Source organism: Ailuropoda melanoleuca, chromosome 1 (genome assembly GCF_002007445.2).
Source record: "Ailuropoda melanoleuca isolate Jingjing chromosome 1, ASM200744v2, whole genome shotgun sequence".
Taxonomy (NCBI): domain Eukaryota; kingdom Metazoa; phylum Chordata; class Mammalia; order Carnivora; family Ursidae; genus Ailuropoda; species Ailuropoda melanoleuca.
Genome location: NC_048218.1, coordinates 91,278,504 through 91,299,861, shown reverse-complemented (window position 1 = coordinate 91,299,861; position 21,358 = coordinate 91,278,504). Strand labels below are relative to the sequence as shown.

Genomic DNA, 21,358 nt, shown 5'->3' with positions numbered 1-21,358 from the left:
GGGACCAGAGACACCAATGACCAATGAGTCACAAGAGCAGACAGAAAACTGTTAGTAGGTCTTGACAACCAGGAATGAAGATGCTTTTTAAAAATGTGTAATTGATGCCAAGTATGTCAGAAATGTATCTTAGAAAGCGATGCCAGTGTGTTAGAAAAGTGGAGTCCCTGTCCAGGTGGCCTTGTGGGATTTCATCTGGACCTTGATCTACGCTGTTGAATTAGCTCTAGGTCTTCTTGAAGCATTGTTTAAAAGTCATCAAGAAAAACGATGACATCTGTATAAACAAAGCCATTAATTCTGTGTGGAACTTAGTGCAAGCTGTCTTCATTCATACTGTGGGCACTGCAATGGTCGGGATGTAACTGGCATGGGGAGGACTGTCACCATTCGGACAGAGATCCCAGAGGTCATCTGTTTCTTAACCACCCCCCAGAAGCAGGAATCCAAACTACAGTGCCCCTGACTGGCACCCTAGAATGACGGTCACCTGTCGGAACCCGGGCCAAGACTGGTTCGGGCAGGCTCCGTGAGTTTTACAGCGTGATTAGCAAGTTTGAGCAATAAGGACTGAAAAGATCTAGAGAACTTACTTTCGGGGGAGGCTCAGTTTCTCTTTGTAGAACAACAAGAATAAAATGAGCCAATTCCAGAAACAAAATCCCCTCTGGGAAGATCTAAAACTAAACACTGAAACTAGTTTCAAAATTAAAGAAATTTTTATTTTTATTTTTTTAATTTTTATTTTTTTTTAAAAGATTTTATTTATTTATTCGACAGAGATAGAGACAGCCAGCAAGAGAGGGAACACAAGCAGGGGGAGTGGGACGGGAAGAAGCAGGCTCATAGCGGAGGAGCCTGATGTGGGGCTCGATCCCATAACGCAGGGATCACGCCCTGAGCCAAAGGCAGACGCTTAACTGCTGTGCCACTCAGGTGCCCCTAAAGAAATTTTTATTAAGGTGCCATTAAGATGGATGAAAAACACAATCCTCCCCTCACCACAAAAAAAAAAAAAAAAAAAAAAAAAAAAAGCAAGCAAGCAAGCAAACCAGAAAGTTGGGAATTGTTATGAGCCTGAAATATTCTGCATGACCAGGGTCTCAGTGGGTCAGGGCTGGGGCCTGTCCTGATGGAAGAAAATGTATTTTTGAAGATAAAAGCTTCAAGGAATTCCTTAAATATCGGTTAAGGAACACAGCTTTGCTAGGGGCCCTTTTAAATTTAGTTTTGCCTTGTACTCCGTGTAAAATATTTGTACAAAAATATAAAAGGCATGGCTTGATGTTTAACGTCTGTGTTTTATTGTTGTTGGCACCAGAAAAAGCTCATGTTCTATGTTATGTCACTGTACATACTGTAAACAAGACCGCATTAATATTGTTTCTATGAGTTTTTGTTTCAATGACTCTAGATTTTAAAAAATACATTCACAAACTACCTTATGTTTAAACACAATGATTCCCTTTTATTTCTTAACTGTACCCAAAATCCCACAATAAAAAAATCATTTAAAGCTGTGTGTTTCGAACTCATCACTTAGAAATCAAAACAAAACATAACATAAAAACAAAGATCAGTTTGCAACATAATTTAAAGAAGCTTCTGGTTTAAAATACCACAGCAGCAATATAAAGAGCTGGTGGCAATCACATTTGGGGATGGGCCCCAATCGATATATTCTGTCCACGTCAGCCTCCAATTAACAGTAGTTGCTAAATTCAATCCGAAAAGTTATTGCTGAATTTGTTGCACGGAATTTGGGAGGACAGGACTGTTTAGCAGCAGAGCCAGAGCAGTAAAAATGAGAACGGGAGGATTTCATTGCTTTTGAGAGCTAACGGGACCACGATTGGGACATCTTGATCGCCGGAAGATAATCCCCAATTCCATTATTGTGTGTTACCTGCTTAAAATAAATGCAAACGATAACCACCTTTGCAGGAGGGCGTAATCATCTACTGCAGAGACTGGAATAATTATCCTGCCCTTCCCCCATTTGCCCAAACCACCAGATTGAATTGGCTCCATTTTCCTAACATATATTTTGTTCTCATTAATATTACATCAGCTGCTAATGCATTTAGGCAAAAACCAGTAGGATCACAGACTTTAAAAAAAAAAAATCTGCTTACAGTGATTGCTTTCTCCAGAAACAAGCCACATTAGTTTTTGTCGATGTTGGAATTTTTTTTTTTTTAATTTTTGAAGAACAATTTGGTCAACTACTGTTTTGCTTAAAAAATATTAAATACACCTGAGATTGCCAGTTGAGCTCTCTATATGTCTCCTGGAGATAACACTGCTGTGATGAACAGTGAAACGAAACAAACGAAACGAGGTAGGTTAAAACAGGAAGCGCAACACAGATACCGTTTTGCAACACCTCGATACCACAGGCGGCCATGCTTGTAGCTTTGGAAAAAAAACCCAGACAGTCACGTAAAAGTTCAAATCATCCGAGTAAGAGTTTATAAGGACACAAGTCAACCTGAACTAAATACATACATATCTCTGCACAAATATTGTTTACCGTGTGTTGGGTAATTTGGAGGAAGGGAAAATGATTAGGGTCTCAGAATTCTGGCCAAAGCCTTGCTTAAGTTCTATAACCAATGATGCCTGCCGTGTCTCGGGCAGGCTCAGTAGTCTAGTCCCTTCTCTCACCAACCCAGAGAGAACACAGGCAGCTCAGAAACATTTATTATTATTATTTTTTCAGTCACAGTTTTCATCTTGAGAGTCTGGCTGTCATTCACGCCCCAATTCCCAGAAAGAACTCCACAGTCTCACTCCTAATGAAGCCCGAAGCCAGTCACCTCTTAGCTAGAGGCTTTGTGCATTAAAAAAAGAATGTGTGTGTATATATATATATATATATATATATATATTTGTGTATGTGTACATATATACACACACACACAGATACATATATATATATAATTTTTTTTAAGTTTGTTTCCCAGAAGCTCTTTTTGTCCAACCCCATCAGTCATCCCATCTTTTGCCCTGATCTGCATAATCGCTGAGGGAAAGCTGTGTTACAGAGTCCCTCAATCGCTAGAGCCAACTCAGCTCAATGGCACTACTATCCCATTCGACACATTCCATTCTGCACAGGGCCATATAAAAACAGGGCCTGTCAGACTCACAAACATGGTAGTCGATTTTATTAGTCTAAGGCTAGTAGTTTAGCCATTTAAAATCTATTTCCCCAAAGAGGGGAAAACGAGTATTTTTCTTCTCTTTTAAAAATTCATTAGCCAGTTGCTGTCAAAAAGCAACCTTTTGGGTTGGTGAAGGCAAAAGAGTTCTAAAATTACCCCACTATGCAATTATGGCCTTCAGTGTAAGGAGATAAGGTACAGTTATTGTGCTGTCTCTCACCATTTGAAATTGGAAATTTTACAACATATTGTATACTTGAAACTAGCAGGCAGACAGAATTAAAAACAGACTCATTTTCTCAGTATGCATTCTCTCCCCATTTTTACAAAGTAAGGGGGTAAAGGAAAAAGGTAGAAAAACAAAACAAAACGAAACTCAAAACCGACCATAACACAGCTTAATCATAAGAGCACACAATATTTGTTTCTATCCCTAACTCCGAAGGGCACACGGTCCATCTGTGTCCACAAACAACGCAGCATTCTTGGGGATCTCCTGGAAATTCCTGCCACCTTTTTCCTCCTTCTCAACCAGGCTGCAACACTGAAAGATGGACTGTGGACTGTACTGGGACGGGGGGAGGGAGAGGAAAAGGGGAAAGCGGTTACGTCCAACCAAGCCTTCTGATTCTGCCTCTAGACTGGCATACGTCCACATGAGTTACGTTCTTTTTAATTAGAAACAACGCCATGAAGATAAGTGCCAAGTGCTCTTCCGTTACCAGTTCATCATGGAATTTCTGTTGAGGGTCATGAAAAACACTTGGCTACTTCCTCCAGATCGCACGGATGCAAAAAATACCTGTTTGAAATTAAAAAGAAGTTAGTTCAACTGCATGGTTTCTTTTCCTCTTTTCTTCAACCGTCCATCCATTTTCTCTCACATGTCCTATCCTTGCCATGTGTCAGCTCTTAAGACTCAACGGCTGGTGTTTATAGAAGTGCCTTTTAATACAGTGCGTCCTCTGGAAACACCCGTGACTTGATTACTGTGACTGTTACTATTACGTACTGTGGTCCTGGCCTTCAGGAACATGGGAGGGGCTATATGCTGATTTGCAACATCCCTTAGGATGCTCACATTTGAAAAGGGGGTTTCATGCTAGGTAATGTGCTAGATTTTTGCCCTAGGACCCAACAGGTCCTTTGTTAATCTCTGTAAAGCCACAGAGGCTTCCCTTCTCCCCCCCATAATGACGAGAAGGCAGACTTTAGGACTGAAGAGAATCCTTTCAAATTCCCAAAGTTGGGGGTGGGGGGATTTTGGGTCTACTGACTACTATACAACTTGAGTTATCAATTTCTAAAATAAAAAAAAAATGGTGTGGTGGGATAGGATAAGGTGTTTCATGCCTATTCACTTTGGTGTATCAAGAGTTAACTCTTGGCTCGTCTGCTGGTACAGGCATACCCTAGGCCAAAGGAGATCTGGCATTAATAAATAGAACCATAGTCCCATTAGGTCTGGGTCTGTTAAATCATTTTATCAAACAACTAAGAAGAACAAGCAAAATTTGGGTTACTGCTTGCTTGAATGTCAGTGAACCACTGCCCTGGGAAAATAATATTCTGGGCTGTGGCCTAGCCCTTAGTCAGCCAACACCAAACTTTGGTCCAAGGCATTTACTTTTGTCACTAGTGTAACTTCATTTCCACAACTCCTTCAGAAGAATGTTGTCTCTCCCAACAACTTCTTAGGGAGTTCTGGGGAAATGCTTGTCATTCAGCTAATGCTACATATGTAAGTATAGCTACTGTTAGGGTTAGTTAATCACGATGGGGAAGCACAGAGGACCCATGGAAACACATGGGGGCGAGGGGAAGGAAGGGCTGCTGTTCTTTCCAGGCTGTGTGCACCCTGGGCTCTGAACCTTGGGCTCCGGATACGGATGTGGTCCCAGCCTGCTCCCGAGGGCGTGGGCGTGGCTCTGAACAGGCCTTGCTGGGGTGGGTCTTCAATGAACTGAAGTATGAGGATGACACCCACATCACTCCTAATCTTATGATCCCCAGAGACTGGGTTGGGCCTTGAGTTTTACTAGGGGTCAGGTCTATTTCCTGGCATACTCTGGAAGCCCTGGAAGCATCCTTGGCACCCACAGCTGTTGTCTACCCAGACTGTACCAGGTCAGAATAGTTGGCCAGGGTCAAATAGAGTCCGGACTCACACCCCCAGGGTTGGACGAAGACCAACCCGGCCTCTGGGGAACCAGGATGGACCAAGAGATGTCCATCCGCTCAACCCATCACATTCTTTACTACAGGCGTTTATGCCTGCTGTTTGGGGACGGCATTTCTAAGTTGGCCATAGTCACAGAGGATGAATTCACAAACGAGCACAGCTCAGCTACTAAAAACTCTGGGTTAGTCTACAGGGAGGGCAAGGGACAAGCAGCACTGCTGCAGGATACCCTTCTGAGGCGACTCGTCATGCCAGACGGACTCCACCAATGTCACTGCAAAACAGTCCCCCTATGACACTTCAGAAGAAACATGGCTGGAATGACACAGGACATGGCACTAGTTGAGTTTGCGACTGTACATTTCTTAAGGAATTGGTGACATTTTTAAAAAAGTTTCTATTTCTCCAGGTCAAATGTTTTACATTTAAAGGTGAATATAATGTGATGGGTTGGGTCCCCCATAGTGACTTTGTGAAAAGTCTCAAAGTGGAGTGTAAAGGTGACCCACTGTGAACGATTAAGGACAGGCCAACTCTCCCACGTGCGCAGGAGAATTTGGGATGTCTGCTGAGTCAGCCTAAGGCCTGCAGGCCACAAACGTTGCTAAGAGTTTACAAGAAATTTTTAGAAGTTTTAGTGTCTTTTTAAATACTGAATAATATATTTTGAGGGTTCACATGAATCAAACCAAATAATGCCATTTCAAGAGAATATTGATTCTTTAACACAGATGTGATTCAAATCAGTATAAAGGAAAATGAAGGTTTCACAGGTACCTGGTGGTCTCTTAAAATGCAAACACTAATGCAAATGTTGAAACGGATTTACCTTATCATTTCTTTCACATAGAAACTTTAACCTTTGAGCTCGCTTATGCATAAATACTCCATCCAAATGTCCTGTTTCCACTGACCGGATCTCAATAGCTTTCTCGCCCCAGCCCATTATCTGATTGGAATGAATGTAGGCTGTCAAAAGGAATTTCCAAAACTGCATTAAAAACATTAGATGGGCAATAACTCACAGCATCTGTTCACATCTTAACCACAAAAATGACAAACGACTTGAGATAAACAGACAAAGCAAGTCTTACAAGTGTTATTCACAGACTGTTTTTTTTTTGTTTGTTTGTTTTTTGGTTTTTTGGGTTTGGTTTTTTTTTTTTTTGTGGAATCAAATGGTGGTTTCACATTTCTTGACTTTCGTTTCATTTGGGGGGTGTAACTGCTGAAGGAGATAAGGAATGGTTAACCTACCCACAGATGTGGGCATTTCTCCCCATTGGAGCACCACATCCTTAGTTATCCGGCCGTAGGTGTTTACATACACCCCCTCATCCTCATAGCAAACAAGCATTTCCATTCCATCTGTTTTAGGCAAGATGACAATGGCATGAGGAGTGATATTGCCCTGAATCTAGGAGACAAAGAAAGGCCACGCATTATTCTTTTTAAAAATAAGACAGCATCTTGACTATTCATCTCTAAGAATTGCAAAAAAGAGGATCCCCACCCCCACCCACCATTTTCATTCTAGAGACTGACATTTTGTTTTGCTTTGCTTAATTGAACCACTGACCTGTCAAATACCCTGGTAGACAAATACAGACTTAGGCACCAGGTCGAGAATCCAACCGGCCTGTTCCTAAAACAACAACTATATATATATGTAAGTATGGAACACCTACTGCGTGCCGAGCACTGGGCTCTTTACATGCACCATTTCTAGCCCTTAGGACAGTTCCCCGTGCCAGATACTGTCCTCTACGGACGAGGCAGGTCCATGTCAGAGGGCTTATGTAGACTGAGCAGAGCAGCACTGGTATTTACTGGTAGAACTGGGCTTTGCGCACGTGTCTCACGGACGATAAAAAATCACGTGTTTTGGGGCGCCTGGGTGGCACAGCGGTTAAGCGTCTGCCTTCGGCTCAGGGCGTGATCCCGGCGTTATGGGATCGAGCCCCACGTCAGGCTCCTCGGCTATGAGCCTGCTTCTTCCTCTCTCACTCCCCCTGCCTGTGTTCCCTCTCTCTCTGGCTGTCTCTCTCTCTGTCAAATAAATAAATAAAATCTTTAAAAAAAAAAAATCACGTGTTTTCCATCTACTTCTAAAAAAAGCTGAGGGGCACGCAAACCAGCCGAATCTGATGGAACAGCCTAAACAGGGTCAAAGGGTGGGACCCAAACAGACGCCTACCCAACAGGCTCTGAGCTACGACACGGACTATTCATCTGGGTGCCTACACACCACGATAGTCCAAATGAATGGCTTGTTGAGAAGAACATTTAAAATGACCACTCATTATAAAAAGTCATGCTGTCGGAGTCACTGCAGATGGACTTGCTGTCGGAGAGGAGAGGCAGTGCTGCTGGGTCCCCTGGCTGAGGCTGTCCTGGCAGCCCGACAGCTGCCCGGCGGGGAGACGAGAGGACCAAGGACGATCACGGTGATGCCCCAGTCGCCTCACCAAGCACGGGAGCTGTGAGTCCTGCGTGCACATGCACACACGTTTGAAAAGCTAGGACGCAGCAGTGAATGCTGTGCGCGTGTGTGAGAGAGAGCGTGTGTGTGTGCACGTGTGTGTGTCTTGTACCGAAACAACTTTCTTCAATCGTTGCGCTTTTTTTCAATAAAGCCTATAAACTCTCAAAACACCAATCGGCAACAGATCGGGCCTCAGACTCTCCTGACGATGTCTACTGTACGTCAGCCTCATGGTCACAGGAAACACGACCTGCACTGCACCAGTCCTAACAAGTGACACCAGGGGCTGCCATTCTGCTTGACAGGTTTTCGGCAGTGTTCCAGTGTTGCAATATTCGTACGACAATTTGCAGGGGCTTGTGCCAAGGACCTTAGAGGTATTACATCATTTAATGCTGATGATAATGCTCTGGAATAGGTCCTTTTATCCCCATTTTACAGATGGGAAAGCTGAGGGGTCGGAGAGACTGTTGCAAAGTGAACACATGCTCGCACCAGGGTGGCCTCCAGTGTCTGCTTCCACTACACAGCACCCCCCTCCAGTGGAAGAGAGCAACGAAGACAGCAAAAGGGGACCACTGACTTCCCAAGTAACATAACCCATCTCCCTTCAACAACTGAAAATACGAAGTCGTCTATTATACTCTTGCTTAAAAAACACAATGTATGCCCCTGAAGGAAAAATATCATATGTATTTTAACCTAAAGTCCAATAAGACAACATGTCTAGAAAATGGTGAAGAATTGCTGTAATGTGTTACTCAGTTTTAAGCACTCATAAAAATCAGTTACATTCACATGTTTTATGTGTTAAAAGCATTGTCTATTTAGTGAAGGCTTTTAGCCTTTTTGGTCCATCTGCTGTACCGATCAGTAAAAATTAGCATGACTTCCACTAAAAATGTGCACGAACGAATCCCTTTTCTACATGCACGTTGTTGTACAGGCCTGGACAGCAGGCTCTCAGAAACTTACATGAGATGGTATGTAGATATCGTAAGAGTTTCCTGAATCAACATCAATTACATGAAAACCAGTGTGTGAACCAAAAATAACCTTCAATCTTTGACCTTCTTCTACCGTGAGATCCACAAGCAGTGGCCTGTGCTGGAGATCTGCAAAAGACTTTAAAAAAGTAGCCCATGAGTGTCCACATCGTTCAAAGAGGTTATCTTAATCCTTGTTTCATTTAGCCACAGCCTGGTGGAAGTTAATGTCTGGCTTTCTTACATTGAAAAGCCAGGAGATTTCTCTTTCAGCTTTAGGTCTATTCGTATTCTGGCTCTAGGAGGAAGGGTCTAGCACGCATCTGTGGCCCCTTCTCCACCCCTTGTCCTCTAGGGCACAGAAGTGGTTTTCAGTTGTCAATTTTGACAGTCCCGTTATCCTTGAAAAACTTGGCATCTGGGTGCTGCCGTTCTTTCCTGTTTATTTCTGGCCTTTTCTCTCTGGGGAAGGCCCAGCCACCTCTCTGGCCCCTCTCCTTCCCATGGAACAGTTGGGCCCTCGCATGGCCATGACCCTTTCAGAGACAGCCTGGGGTGGACAGCTGGACCAGCTCTGTGCTAAGTCCGTTCAGAATTAACGGGCACGCTCCGGTTCTGATTTTCCTTCAGCGAGTGAGTGGGCCTCAGATTGGTACCTCTTTAAACACTGTTGAGATCTCAGACTTAGCTTTGGGCAATAGAGAAGGGGGGGAGGCTGGAACATCACAAGACTCATGGCTTACGTTGGCTAGTTTGCCTTAAGTAGGAAGGCAAAAAGAAAGCTATAGCCAAGTTTATCAAGGTTCCATGTGTTTCAATCCAGAGCCCAATCCCCAACTAGCTGTCAGGCATTCCTCTGTTCTCTTTTGCCATTATTTCGGCATGGTCTACTTTTCTTGGGCCTTGACGTCTGGGAGAGAACTTGTGAAACCACAAGTGACTCAGCTATAATGCCACTGCCACCCCACGGAGGCCTCTTTCTTCGGCTTTTGCTAACGGAGTGTCACAGTAGGGGAGGCTCCCGTCCTTCCCGGTCCAGTCCTGGCCTTTGCACTGCCCTCCTGCCAGGCTGGGCGTGGTCTCCTGACCACGGCATTTTGCACGCTCTCATGCACTTTGGCCGGTAAACGGAGGGCAGTAACTTCCCAACCGAATCAGAATGGGACCTCGATTGAAAACTTTCGTGGACCTAGATTTTGGCACAACGGCAGCACTGCTTTAGCTTTTAGGTGTCACCCCTTAAGTGTTATTACTAACCTAATACATTCCAAAACTTTCTCTCCATGAAAGTGGGGTTATGGAGGAAGCCCATCTCCACTGATGTATCTGTCTTCCCGAGCACATCACAAATGAGCCCTTTGCACTAAGGGAACAAGACAGCCTCCAAGAGCGCCTCACAGTGTTCCCAAGGCAGCTTCTGCCCTCACAGGGCATAAGTGGCAAGAAAGAATACACCAAGGGTCAGAGGAAGATGAAGTCCCAAGGGTGGGGAGAAAAAGTGAGGGCCAATGTGCTGTGAAGAAAACGAGAGACACCAGCGGAGAGAGACAGGGAACAGAAAATAAACTCTCATGGGCTCTGGATAGAGTCTGCAGCTCTGTAAACATCCAGTGCCTGCACATACTTGTTCTTCTGGCATCTGGGGGTCACCTCTCATGAGCTGGGGTCCACTGCACCAGCATATCCTTATCCCACTCCTGCTGAGTGTCGCGACTGACCAATCCAACCACGGTCAGTACAGACGCAGATACAGTCAAAAATGAAAAAGCACAATGTCATTTCCTTATAGAACTACACTCAGTATTTACTTCGGAGAAGGCCAGTAACATTGGGGATTCATGTGCATTATGTGAGCTGTAGGAACTTTACCCCAAAAGGCTTATAAAGATGACAAGATTTGGAGACACGCTTCATCCTTGAGATTTGGTGCTGCCGTTGGTCTGCCTTTTTGAGATGACATATCAGAGATTACCCTAGTTAGGTGCCTTTATAATGACTCTCATTGCCTAATATCACAATTAATGCTTTGCCCAGCAGCCATCCCATACTAAATGCCCCTAGGAGACGAGGATTTGTAGACCTGATATGGAGGAGGGCACACCCCGTTTTCCACATTCACTCAACCCCCACCCCCAGTAAATTTTATAGCATTTATTAGTGCTTAGTCTTGCTTTTGGAATAAAAGCCTTAGAATTCCTATACTTTTAAAAGGGGTTTATTATATATAGAAAAACTGGTCCTAGTCGACATGCCAGACAGACAACTTTGTTAACTGGTGTGAACCTAAAATTTTAAAAAATCCCTTTTTTTAGGTAATCGCGTGCCCGCTTACCTTAAATGCCATGAACTTATGATACGGCTTAGGAGCCCAAGCATATATTTCCACAGCATTCTTTAAGGCAATCACTAGGAATTTAATCCTTTCGTATTTAACTGTAATAGACAAATTAGAAATTAAAAAAGTACACCAACTTATTCAGGTTTTTGCATTAATAGAATGTGTAAGCCACGATATGTAAATACACCTTATAACTGAGGGTCATGTTCTTGGTGTGAGATTTGCTCATGGATACAGATCGAACTTTCTTGAAAGCACTCTGTCTGCAGGATACTTGGGGACTTTTGCTTTATACTGAAGGCTCTTTTCTTCACCGGAAGGCTTACGACTCTCTTTAATCACTAGGTCTAGATGTGACTTACTCATTGTGATAAGAACCAGCATAATCACCTTCATGTTCCCCTGCCTGGTTTGACAGTCACCCACATGCTAGAAACTGAAAGCTGGTACGGCCAAATGGTAGAAAAACTAGCAGACGGGTAGAGATGTAAAGGGGGCATTTGCTTATGACCCAAAGTTGAATTCCACTGATTAGGGATTTGTAAGGGATTAGTACCTTTATAAAAAGGGCCTAGAGACATCTCTCTCCATACACTGCATGAGGTTGTAGCAAAAAGAACCAGGAAGCAGGCCCTCAGCAGACACTGAGTCTGCCAGCACCTTGATCTTGGTCATCCCGGCCTCCAGAGCCATGAGAAGTAGATTCCTGTTGTTCACAGAATTCCGCTACGGCAACCGCAACAGGCTAAGACAGTCCACGCGGCAGGCATTTCCTCTGCAGAATATTCGAATGAACTGAATACTCGTGTCCTAAAGAAACCGGACAGCCCTCGGCAACGAACCAAATTCTTGCTCCCTGAGCTCTTTTTCTTTAGTGTGCCCCTGCTGTTTACATATTCTGTCTTTAATATACTTTCAACTACTGCCTTGGCTATTTATTTCCATATTTCTAAACAATATGCTAATAATGTTATTTCTTGATTTTTTTCAGTTGGAGATATTATCTGTTGACTTGAGAGTATGGGAAGGATTCAGTCTCTTATAACCGTCTCCTCTCTCTAGTTCTCTCTCTCTCTTTCTCTCTCTCTCTCTCTCTCTCACACACACACACACACACACACACACACACACTTCTTCCTCCCCCCACACAACTAATACAGTTATAGTTCAAATTTTTGGTTAAATCAAGATCCCATGCTGAAGTCATTATTGTTCACAGCTGAGGCATATAGCATGCCACAACTGCATTTTCTTTCTTGTTTTCCGTCTTTCCCCCCATTTCCTTCTTCTCCATGCATCTATCTCTAAGCACATGTAGACTTTCTGCCAGGACTGTCAATGTCTTCAGTGTGGTCAAATGTGGCAGATAACCTATTGGTGACATTTTATTTTCCCCGAAGGCACCCCTTTGAGGACACTCCCTTGTTGTACTCTACATGGACTGATTTCTCTCTAGGCCTGTGGCACGGTTGTCACCCACATTTCCTTCACCATCATTCTGGGTATTTTCTTCACTTTTTACCTGGATTCCTAGGTGTATGCCTTTATTTTGGTGGAATATATTGGTCAGTAGTTTCCTGAGAAACAGTGTATGGAACATACATGTGAGACCCTGCACGTCTGAACGTGTCTACATACTGCATTCAAAGCTGACCAGTGGTTTGATGGTGTGACGGTTAATTTTATGTGTCCACCTGATTGGGCCTCGAAGTGCCCAGATATTTGGTCAAACATCGTCCTGGGTGTGTCTGTGACGGTTTTTCTGGACCACATTAACATTGGAGGGGGTACACTGAGGAAAGCAGACTGTCCTCTCAGGATGGATGGACCTCATCCAGTTGATTACAGACCTGAACAGAATAACTAGATTGAGTAAGAGGGCACCGCCTGCCTGCCTGTCTGTTGAGCTGGGAAACTGGTCTTTTCCAGACTTCAGATTGGGTCTGAGAGACTGGCTCTTCTGGGTCTCCAGCTTGCCAACTACAGATCTGGGGACTTCTTAGCCTCCATAATGGTGTGAGGCAACTTCTAGAATAAACCTCTTTATATAGAGAGAGTATATTTACACACACACTTATGTATATATATACATCTTTATATACACACACACACACACACACACATATGTGTGTGTGTGTGTGTGTGTATCCTATTAGTTCTGTTTCTCTGGGTTATAAAATACTAGTTGAAGGCTTTGTTCCATCATCTTCTAAGCTTCTAGTATTGCTGCTGAATCTCAAGCCACCTAATATATAAACTATTTGTTTATTCATTTAATTATAATCTGGAAGCTTTCAGGACCTCCTTGTTTCCTGGGTACTAAAATGACATGTTAATATATATTCCTGTGAGTCTTTTTTTTTCCATTCACTATACTGGGTTTTCACAGTGAATCCTTTTAATTTGGGATTTCAAGTCCTTAGTTCTAGAAATTTTTATATTATTTCTTTGACACTTTCCTCCCTTTCCGATTCTTATTTTCTCTTTTTCCTAAACTCACGTTACTTAGATTTTGAAGCACTTGGACTGATCCTTTTACTTTCTTATCTTTTTGTCTCCTTTTCTCTTGCCTTTTCTTCTTGTCCTACTTTCTAGGAGAGCTTCATCTTTCTCTTCTGATACAACTACTGCACTTTTTATCCCTGCCAATATATTCAAATTGCCAAGATTTTTTTTCTTGCTCTCTGCATGACCTCCCTTTTCTAACTGTTCTTCATTGTGGTCCCTATTCTTCTCTTCCAGAAATAGTTTTTCTAATCTCTCTGAAATTATTACAGTTTCTTTTTAATTTTCTTCTACTCCTCATTATCTTCGTTTGCTCTAAAGTTCTTTCTTTCTGGGTAAGTTTCCTTCCTATTAGTGGATGTCCCCATATCCGGTGCCGGGGGCTGACCCACTGCGGGGCTTCAGATTGAGATGGTTAGATAGCAAGCTTTCCATGTCAATTCAAATATTAGTACCTGGACAGCTTTTCTTCCTGGTTATTTAGTTTCTCCAAAGACCAATCTTTCAATCTCTTGCTTGGGAATATAAGTATGGCTGCCAACATTCTGGGAGCTAAACAGGGATGAAGGGGTGTGTGCATGTATGTGTCCTGGCAACTCCACATTCCCACAATTCAGATCAGCTGTGCCAACTTTTCATCCTCTGTTGCAGTGGGAGAGAAGCTGGGGCTCATCACCTTCCAATAATCCTTCTGTTTTCAGTTCTGCCGTATACCTCCATCTCAGATACACCTCGGGGCTTCAGACCCTGGGCCTTTCTGGGTTCTGTTAAGTGGTTGGATTGGTTTTGATGACTTTCCTCACTGCAGACATAGAATTCAGCATTTTCTGGTCATCTAGTTAGTTACTCGTCATCCAACTATTCTGGTTCAATTCTGTTGACATCTCCTGTTTGCTGGTTTCTCTTCTTCTGGTCCCTTTTTATTCCTTCACTGTTATTTTAATGGGTATTTGGGAGGGAGTGGATATAAATGTTTAAACTGGAGTATAGGTCTTTAGTCCGAATGCACTCTTAGAACTTCATCAATCTGACTTTCTGGAAACAATGCAAGTATACCTAAAGTTCTAACAACATCTCACATTGGTAACAAATACATCATCAATACCTAACAGAAAAAAACAGAATGAAACTTAAACTGAATAATTAGGATTGAGTAAACAATTCCATGTCTTGACACTCACCAACTTTGTAATGTATGCAGCCTTCCAAGTCCCCAACCGTGATCCAGCCTTGTTTCTTTTCTACTTCTGGGTCATTGTGCAGTATTCTGTTTCTTAACCATGAAAGATAGTAAACTCGTAGTTTGTTCTTCTTTCCTGTTGAAGTAACAGAGCTCTAATTTCAAGCCCCTGTGACAGCTTTTTCTCTCAGTCCTTCCCCATCTCTGTCCTATTTTATTCATTTATTTTTATTTTATTTTATTTACAATTGTGGAGGCGTGTGAAGGCACAATAACCAGTGTCCCCAGCAATATCAGAGTGTCTACACCAACAGCTCCAAGTGTTTTGGACAAATCACCATTTTATAATTTGTCTTTGCTCTTACCCTCTCTTCTCAGTGCAAAGGGCAGTGTCAAGACCTAATTCTGTAATGGAGTCGCTGGCCAGAGTTCCAGAACATTCTAGATCGAATTACATGAAGGAGTGTTGATAACTGGACATTTTTTTTTTTTTATGTCATGCTGGGGCTTCATCACAACGAGAAGCCTTGAATTTACTATGAACACTGAGAGTCCTCGTTACAGATTTCATCTCCCCTGGTTGAAAAGCTCCCACACTCCCGGGGAACCCGGCTTCACTCTGGTCCAGGGAGTAAACCCGCAGCAGCGCTATTTGAAGGGCTTCTGGGAGCATCTATATTCTTTTTTTTTTATAATAATTTTTTTTTATTATATTATGTTAGTCACCATACGGTACATCCCTGGTTTCTGATGTAAAGCTCGATGATTCATTAGTTGCGTATAACACCCAGTGCACCATGCAATACGTGCCCTCCCTACGACCCATCACCAGCCTATCCCATTCCCCCACGCCCCTCCCCTCTGAGGCCCTCAGTTCGCTTCTCAGAGTCTGATAACTGGACACTTTAAGATGCTTATGTATGACTGTATTTCCCTCACCCTCTAACCTCACAGCGTATGTTAATGCGAGCCTCTTATTCACCTCCTCTATTGCTCTGAAGATGACAGCTGGAGTATTTTTACTTTACCTGACTAACAACAACAACAACAATTATAAGGACACAAGAGAAACAATTTTAATGAAGGCAACCTGGGCTCAACAGAGAACCCTGGACACATTTATGATTCTAGATCGCTGAAAGAAATACCAAACAAAAATAATAGAGAAAAGATGTTTACTTGGGAAAAACTGAAGATGTGTACTTGGGAAGAAACAAAGTTCCCTTTGGTAAAGTGCTTCTGGAATAGGAATTCAATGATAAGAAAACATCTTAAAAATGTTGAGGAGGACACAGGAGTAAAATTTAATATACTCTGTGAGATTATCTGAGTACCAGATACGAAAATGTTCTTGGGTGGCTCTTCTTTTTTCGGGCGGTGGGGTGGGGAGGTGGCTGTTCCTAAGTGATGAGACATTTAGGCCTGTGGGTTATACTTCCTGGGTACTTATTTTCCCTTGATTTCTCTTAGGCATCAAAAGAAGTATTTTATTTTATAGATGTGATACATAGGAAGAAAATTTATTAAAGCACTGCACCCTGGATTTGACGGGACAGTGCATTCATAAATTAAGGGAGTCATTGCACGGCTATGATTCCTTTTTGTAGCCAAAGGCCCAGAATTGATCGCAACAGCTAGAATGGGCAGAAAGGACAGTGCTTCCTCCTTTCTGTGCCAACACAGATCTGAGGGCAGGTCAAGAATCATTTGCTCCTATTTTCATTCTCTTCTTTCCCCATCTATACTTCATGATAAGAGGAGGTGGTTACTTTTTTTTAAGAATGGGAACGTGTCACTCACAACATAATGAATTTTCTGGCATCATTTCCACTTTCGGGAGGGGAGTGGTGGCTGTACGTTTTGAATGGGATTTGGTAGGTCCAGCAATCAAGCAAGCAATTAGGAAGAGAAAAAAAGACTATACAGAATTAAGCTCGAAGGATAATACAAGAAGAATTTACTCGGCTAACTCTTTTTGGGGAGATTAAAAAAAGATGAAACTCTGAGCATTTGTGGAAAGGCAGAAGAAAGTGGGAATGGTAGCCGCAAGGGAAGGCAGTTTTTCAAAACAGAAATACAGCTCAAGACCTGAAGTTTATTCAAGGTTGAACCCAGTGGCCCTGTGTTTTCTCTTTGTGAAACGATGGCTGAGCATAGAGCCGGGGTTCTCGAACTTGGCTGCATGCTGGAAACACCTCCGGAACTATGAGAGCTATTGATTCCTGGGCCCTCCTCCCAGGGATTCTGACCCACAGGTCTGGGGTGCATCCTGGGTTCTTCCCATCCATTCAAGTGGTTCTAGTGTGCAAAGGTATGGTGCTTTCACACTGGATGGGATGGGAAGGCTGGGGATACTTAAAGGGCTATCCTTCAAATGTCCTCAGAAAGCAAAGAACTTTCAATAAACAGAGACTCTTTTAGGTTACATTGCTAACTGGTCAGTAACAAGGCCTTCACTTCTGTGTCCATGTTTTTTTTTTAAAGTTCTTTTTTTGGGAACCAGAAAGCTGCACAGTGTAGCCGTAATGATTCCCACATCCCGATCTCTTTGCAGACTCAGTCACCCAGCAGGCCAGCTGCACTTGCGGAGACATCAACGCAATATAAGCTAGAATAATTCTTGAGAGAGAGCAACCAGAGAAGTTTCTGCTTACAAAATTTTCCACTCTGAGAAGCCTATATTTTTATGTTCTCCACCCGAGAGTAGGTGGCAATGACTGGAGCTCGGACTTCAAAAGATCCTTGCTGAGTCATGGCAGAGGTTAAAGGCCTATAAACATACAGCCTTTGGGGTACGTCTGCCTGATTCAGAGATCATGCAGAGGTGAGAGGTTTCCCTTTGGAGGGCAGTGTCTCCCAGAGTTACAAGATGGGTGATCTCACTCTGGCCATACTGCTATAAATCACTTTGTCACTGTTAGCCAGGGAGGATGGAGCTTGCCACTTCTTTTAGAACTGAGGTGATGGCCTTTCCTACCTGTGCGGACCTGGAGGTCTCGGTCATCCCAGTTACACACCGGTAACATACCTGATATCGTCACCAGGACATTCAGTCCCTCCAGCACGTCCATCTGCTGAAATCGCCTCCGGTTGATCAGATTATAGACTTTGCCTTGCCCACTTCGGTCCAAAAGCATCAGGCCATTTTCGGTTCCCACCAGGAGATTTACACCTGCAAATTTAAGGAGCACCCCAAGACTGACTTTTATATGCTTCAACCTTTCTGCACCTGGGGTCCCTGTGAAGCCTAAGAAAAGTGTGCTTTGTTAATATAAACTAATGGGCAAGTAGGTACTGCAGTAGGGAGGGAGGACGTGGGGGCTCTGCCACAGTAATTAAATCACTGTCCCTCTGGTAACACAATTAGTTTTCTTTTATAAAGTGGTAGCAGCATTCATTACATCTGGCCGTGTACTACCTTGTATAGAGTCCTTCTCACGAGAAGCCTTGGGCACAGCTGTGACGCCAGCACAATTAGCCTTTCTTTCTCTCCTGGCTCTCTCTAGAAATCCCACCTCGAGACTTGCCCAAGATTCATCCCCACCCTTGTTCATGCAGGGATTTCTAGCCTACCCACCTTCAACACACAGCAGAGTGCCCCATTTCCATACCCCACTGGAAGAAAAGCCCTTCCTCCTTTTCACACCAAAGCTTACATATGTCTAATATCCTCAAGGTTCTGCTGGCTGTCAGGGAAATGACAAGCCAATGCAAGCGGAGGTGTTAATAGCCTGAGAGTTGCAGGGCTGTAAGGGACCACTCAAATATCTAAATCTAGCCCAGCCCATCTCCTGTACACTAATCCCTATTACAAAAGCTCTAGCAGGTAAGTGCTCTTGTCTGGATAGTTGCCATCCTAAAAATTCATGCAAATTAACTCTCACCAGCCCTGCAACACACACACACACACACACACACACAAACACGCTGAGGGTCCACCGTGTAGTGGACTATATTCATGAACAGGTAATTCTCTAACTTCTGCTTTTGTACATCTATTTTTCGAGTAACATAAATGTCTATTCTTTTGTCCATAAATCATTCCATATTAAACATGGCCATCGTGTCTCCTGTCTCTTCTCCAGAGGACAGAGCCTTATTCCTTCCATCGTACCTCCCATGAAATAGTCTCCAGCCTTCAACCACTTCTCCAAACATCTCAAATGCTTTTGCCTTTATAAAATTGTGGTGCCCCAAACAAGGCCTAGTATTTTAGGTGGATACAGATGGGCCACATCCTTCCTTAATCGGTATGTGACGTTTGCAGGAACACAGACCAGGACTTTGGTAGACTGTCACGCCCCCTAAAGGGAGTTTGAGGTCAGCTACAACCTGTGTATCATTTCATGGGGACTGCAGGTTGATGTCTACACTAAGAAGGAAAGTCATCATCTGTCGTCCTTTCCAAGTTTTATCTTGCTACTACTAACCTTTAATAATTCGCTCAAAGATGCTAGGCTGGCTTCCCAGCTGTGAAATGGGGGTAATGCCCTTCCTCCCCTTGCAGGATATCGCACAGATCACAGAGGCAGAGTGCTGGGCACGGAGTGGGTGTGTGGTAAGCGGTAGCTTGTTCTCTTGTTGACTTTAGCTCGTCACTGTTATGTGACGCAGTCATTCTGAATCTGATCTTGTTATCTTGGGTGTTAGGTTATCACTTCTTGCTACATGTAAAACTGCCCTTGATCTCTCCCGAGGCCAAGACAGTCCTGAGTCAGGACTCAGACACCCATGATTCAACCACCGCTCTCCGGATGGTGAACTCCACGGGCTTTTAAGGTTTGAGGGTCAATTTATGACCGAGTGGTAAAAAGCAGCACTTACCCCAGAGAGCTGCACAAAGTATTTCTGAGTTGAATCGTTTCTTATATTTTCTGATTTCTGGTGTGTCACTATGAGGTCGAATGTTGGTTGGGTTTACGTTTACCACTGAAATCTTTCTTGCTTCATTCAGTTTGGCCTGTTCTTGCCTAAGAAGTTCGCTAGTAAACAGAGCTTTGAGAAAAAGAATCAGAGAAGTCAGTGGCATCTTAAAAAATAACCAATGGAGTTACGGAGAAGGCACTTCAAAAAATTATGATTTCTCCGTGTTTAGTGCGCGTTATAGAAAAGGCAGAGAAACTGCAACTATGCACATTTCACACAATTTTTTTTAGTAGAATACAGTATAAGTAATTCACAGAAGCAGTATTTTATCCATTAGTAAAACAGACTTATGGGTACAACTTGGGTAGTTAAGAGAATATTCATCTCACAAAACTGAACACATTGTCTCCTCATACACTGGAAGATTTACTTTTTACAATTCCGTATGATCAACTGACAACTTGGCCTAAGCTTCCCCTGATGATTAGTGAGTCGCGTAAGTCCAGAAAGCATGACTCTCCTCTAAATCAGCCAGGCCCGGGCAGTAGGAAGCGCATACCTAGAACCCAACACAACTCGACACGCACTTATTAAGGGTCTACTGCGTGCATAGCATTATACCCAGAAATTGCTTTTGAGAAGTATGTGGTAAGTTTGGAGGTCTCTGAGGAACAGCTTTTCCCAGGGCCCCTGGATACCTCTGGGTTCCTACCAGAAGCAAAATAGAAGAGATGAAAAAAAAATGGAGAGAAAGAAGTTGTTTTAGAAATCCTACAAAAATAATAATAATAATCAAATCAAAACAAAACAAAACAAAACACAATTTCCCTTTAAGGCAGGGCCTAAGCAGAAAATGGCTTAACTACTGGACCACTAGTTCATCTCTTTGTCAGGCCCTATCAGAAAGGACAACCAAGCTGCAGGCCTCCTCGCTCCTCGCTTACCCGCAGCTGAGGACTCTTCATCTTCTTCGTCTTCGTCCGTGGGAGATGTCTGGTATACTCTGGGGTCCACAAACGGGGTGAAGGAGGCCTTCGTGCTGCTCCCCATGCCATACTACTCGACATGCAAGAGGATGAAGAAAAGCAGGTAAATAAATACTACAGGAGTGAACAATGCCAGGAATATCTTGCTTGGGCTTTCAAATGATAACATGCTTCAATCTGTTTAGCTGTTCTCACTCTCAGCCCCGAGTCCAAGTATATATATGCCTCTCTCTCCAGCTTCACCTGGTCTCGGGCAGTTACTCACCATCGTGCCTTTGCTAGGGCCCTATGAATGGTCAGACTGTAAGAGCTGCAGTGAGCAAATGACATTTTGGACCGTATGGGAAGATGACTGTGGTGACAGAGCTCCTCTCTCCCTTGAAGTAAAAACCACCTCATATTGACCACACAGTCTGAAGGAAAGCTGACACAATTGGGCAATAAACTAAGGAAGCATGTCCACACAGCAGCGTTCCATCCCGAACATATGGTCAAGCTCCACTCGGAGCTTTCGCATACGTTCTCTCGTTTGATCTTCAGAAGGAGTCCGTGAGGAGGGCAGGCAGGTACTGAGGGTCCCACTCAGAGCCGGAGCAGCAGCAGTACTTGACCCAGAGTCCAACCCCACAGGGTTCTTTTTGGTGCCGCGAGAGGTGTTCAGGC

General features: G+C 43.5%; 1 protein-coding gene across 10 annotated transcripts in view; it reads right to left on the bottom strand.

Moving 5' to 3' along the window:
- Positions 1–1,281: 1,281 nt before the first annotated feature.
- TNIK (TRAF2 and NCK interacting kinase) overlaps positions 1,282–21,358 on the bottom strand; it is a 375,612-nt gene continuing 355,535 nt past the window's right edge. For 8 of the 10 annotated variants that reach the window (XM_019801364.2, XM_019801368.2, XM_019801369.2 and 5 more), the window contains 9 exons: positions 20,654–20,765; positions 19,668–19,838; positions 17,872–18,015; positions 14,845–14,979; positions 11,153–11,253; positions 8,810–8,959; positions 6,607–6,766; positions 6,179–6,318; positions 1,282–3,969 (listed from right to left, as the gene is read on the bottom strand). In XM_019801364.2, the coding sequence (XP_019656923.2) occupies positions 3,886–3,969; positions 6,179–6,318; positions 6,607–6,766; positions 8,810–8,959; positions 11,153–11,253; positions 14,845–14,979; positions 17,872–18,015; positions 19,668–19,838; positions 20,654–20,765 (1,197 nt within the window). In that variant the 3' untranslated portion in view covers positions 1,282–3,885. Of the gene's footprint in view, positions 3,970–6,178; positions 6,319–6,606; positions 6,767–8,809; positions 8,960–11,152; positions 11,254–11,723; positions 11,934–14,844; positions 14,980–17,871; positions 18,016–19,667; positions 19,839–20,653; positions 20,766–21,358 lie in introns of those variants that run through there. The other 2 variants (XM_034662856.1, XM_034662873.1) reach the window with 2 other exon arrangements.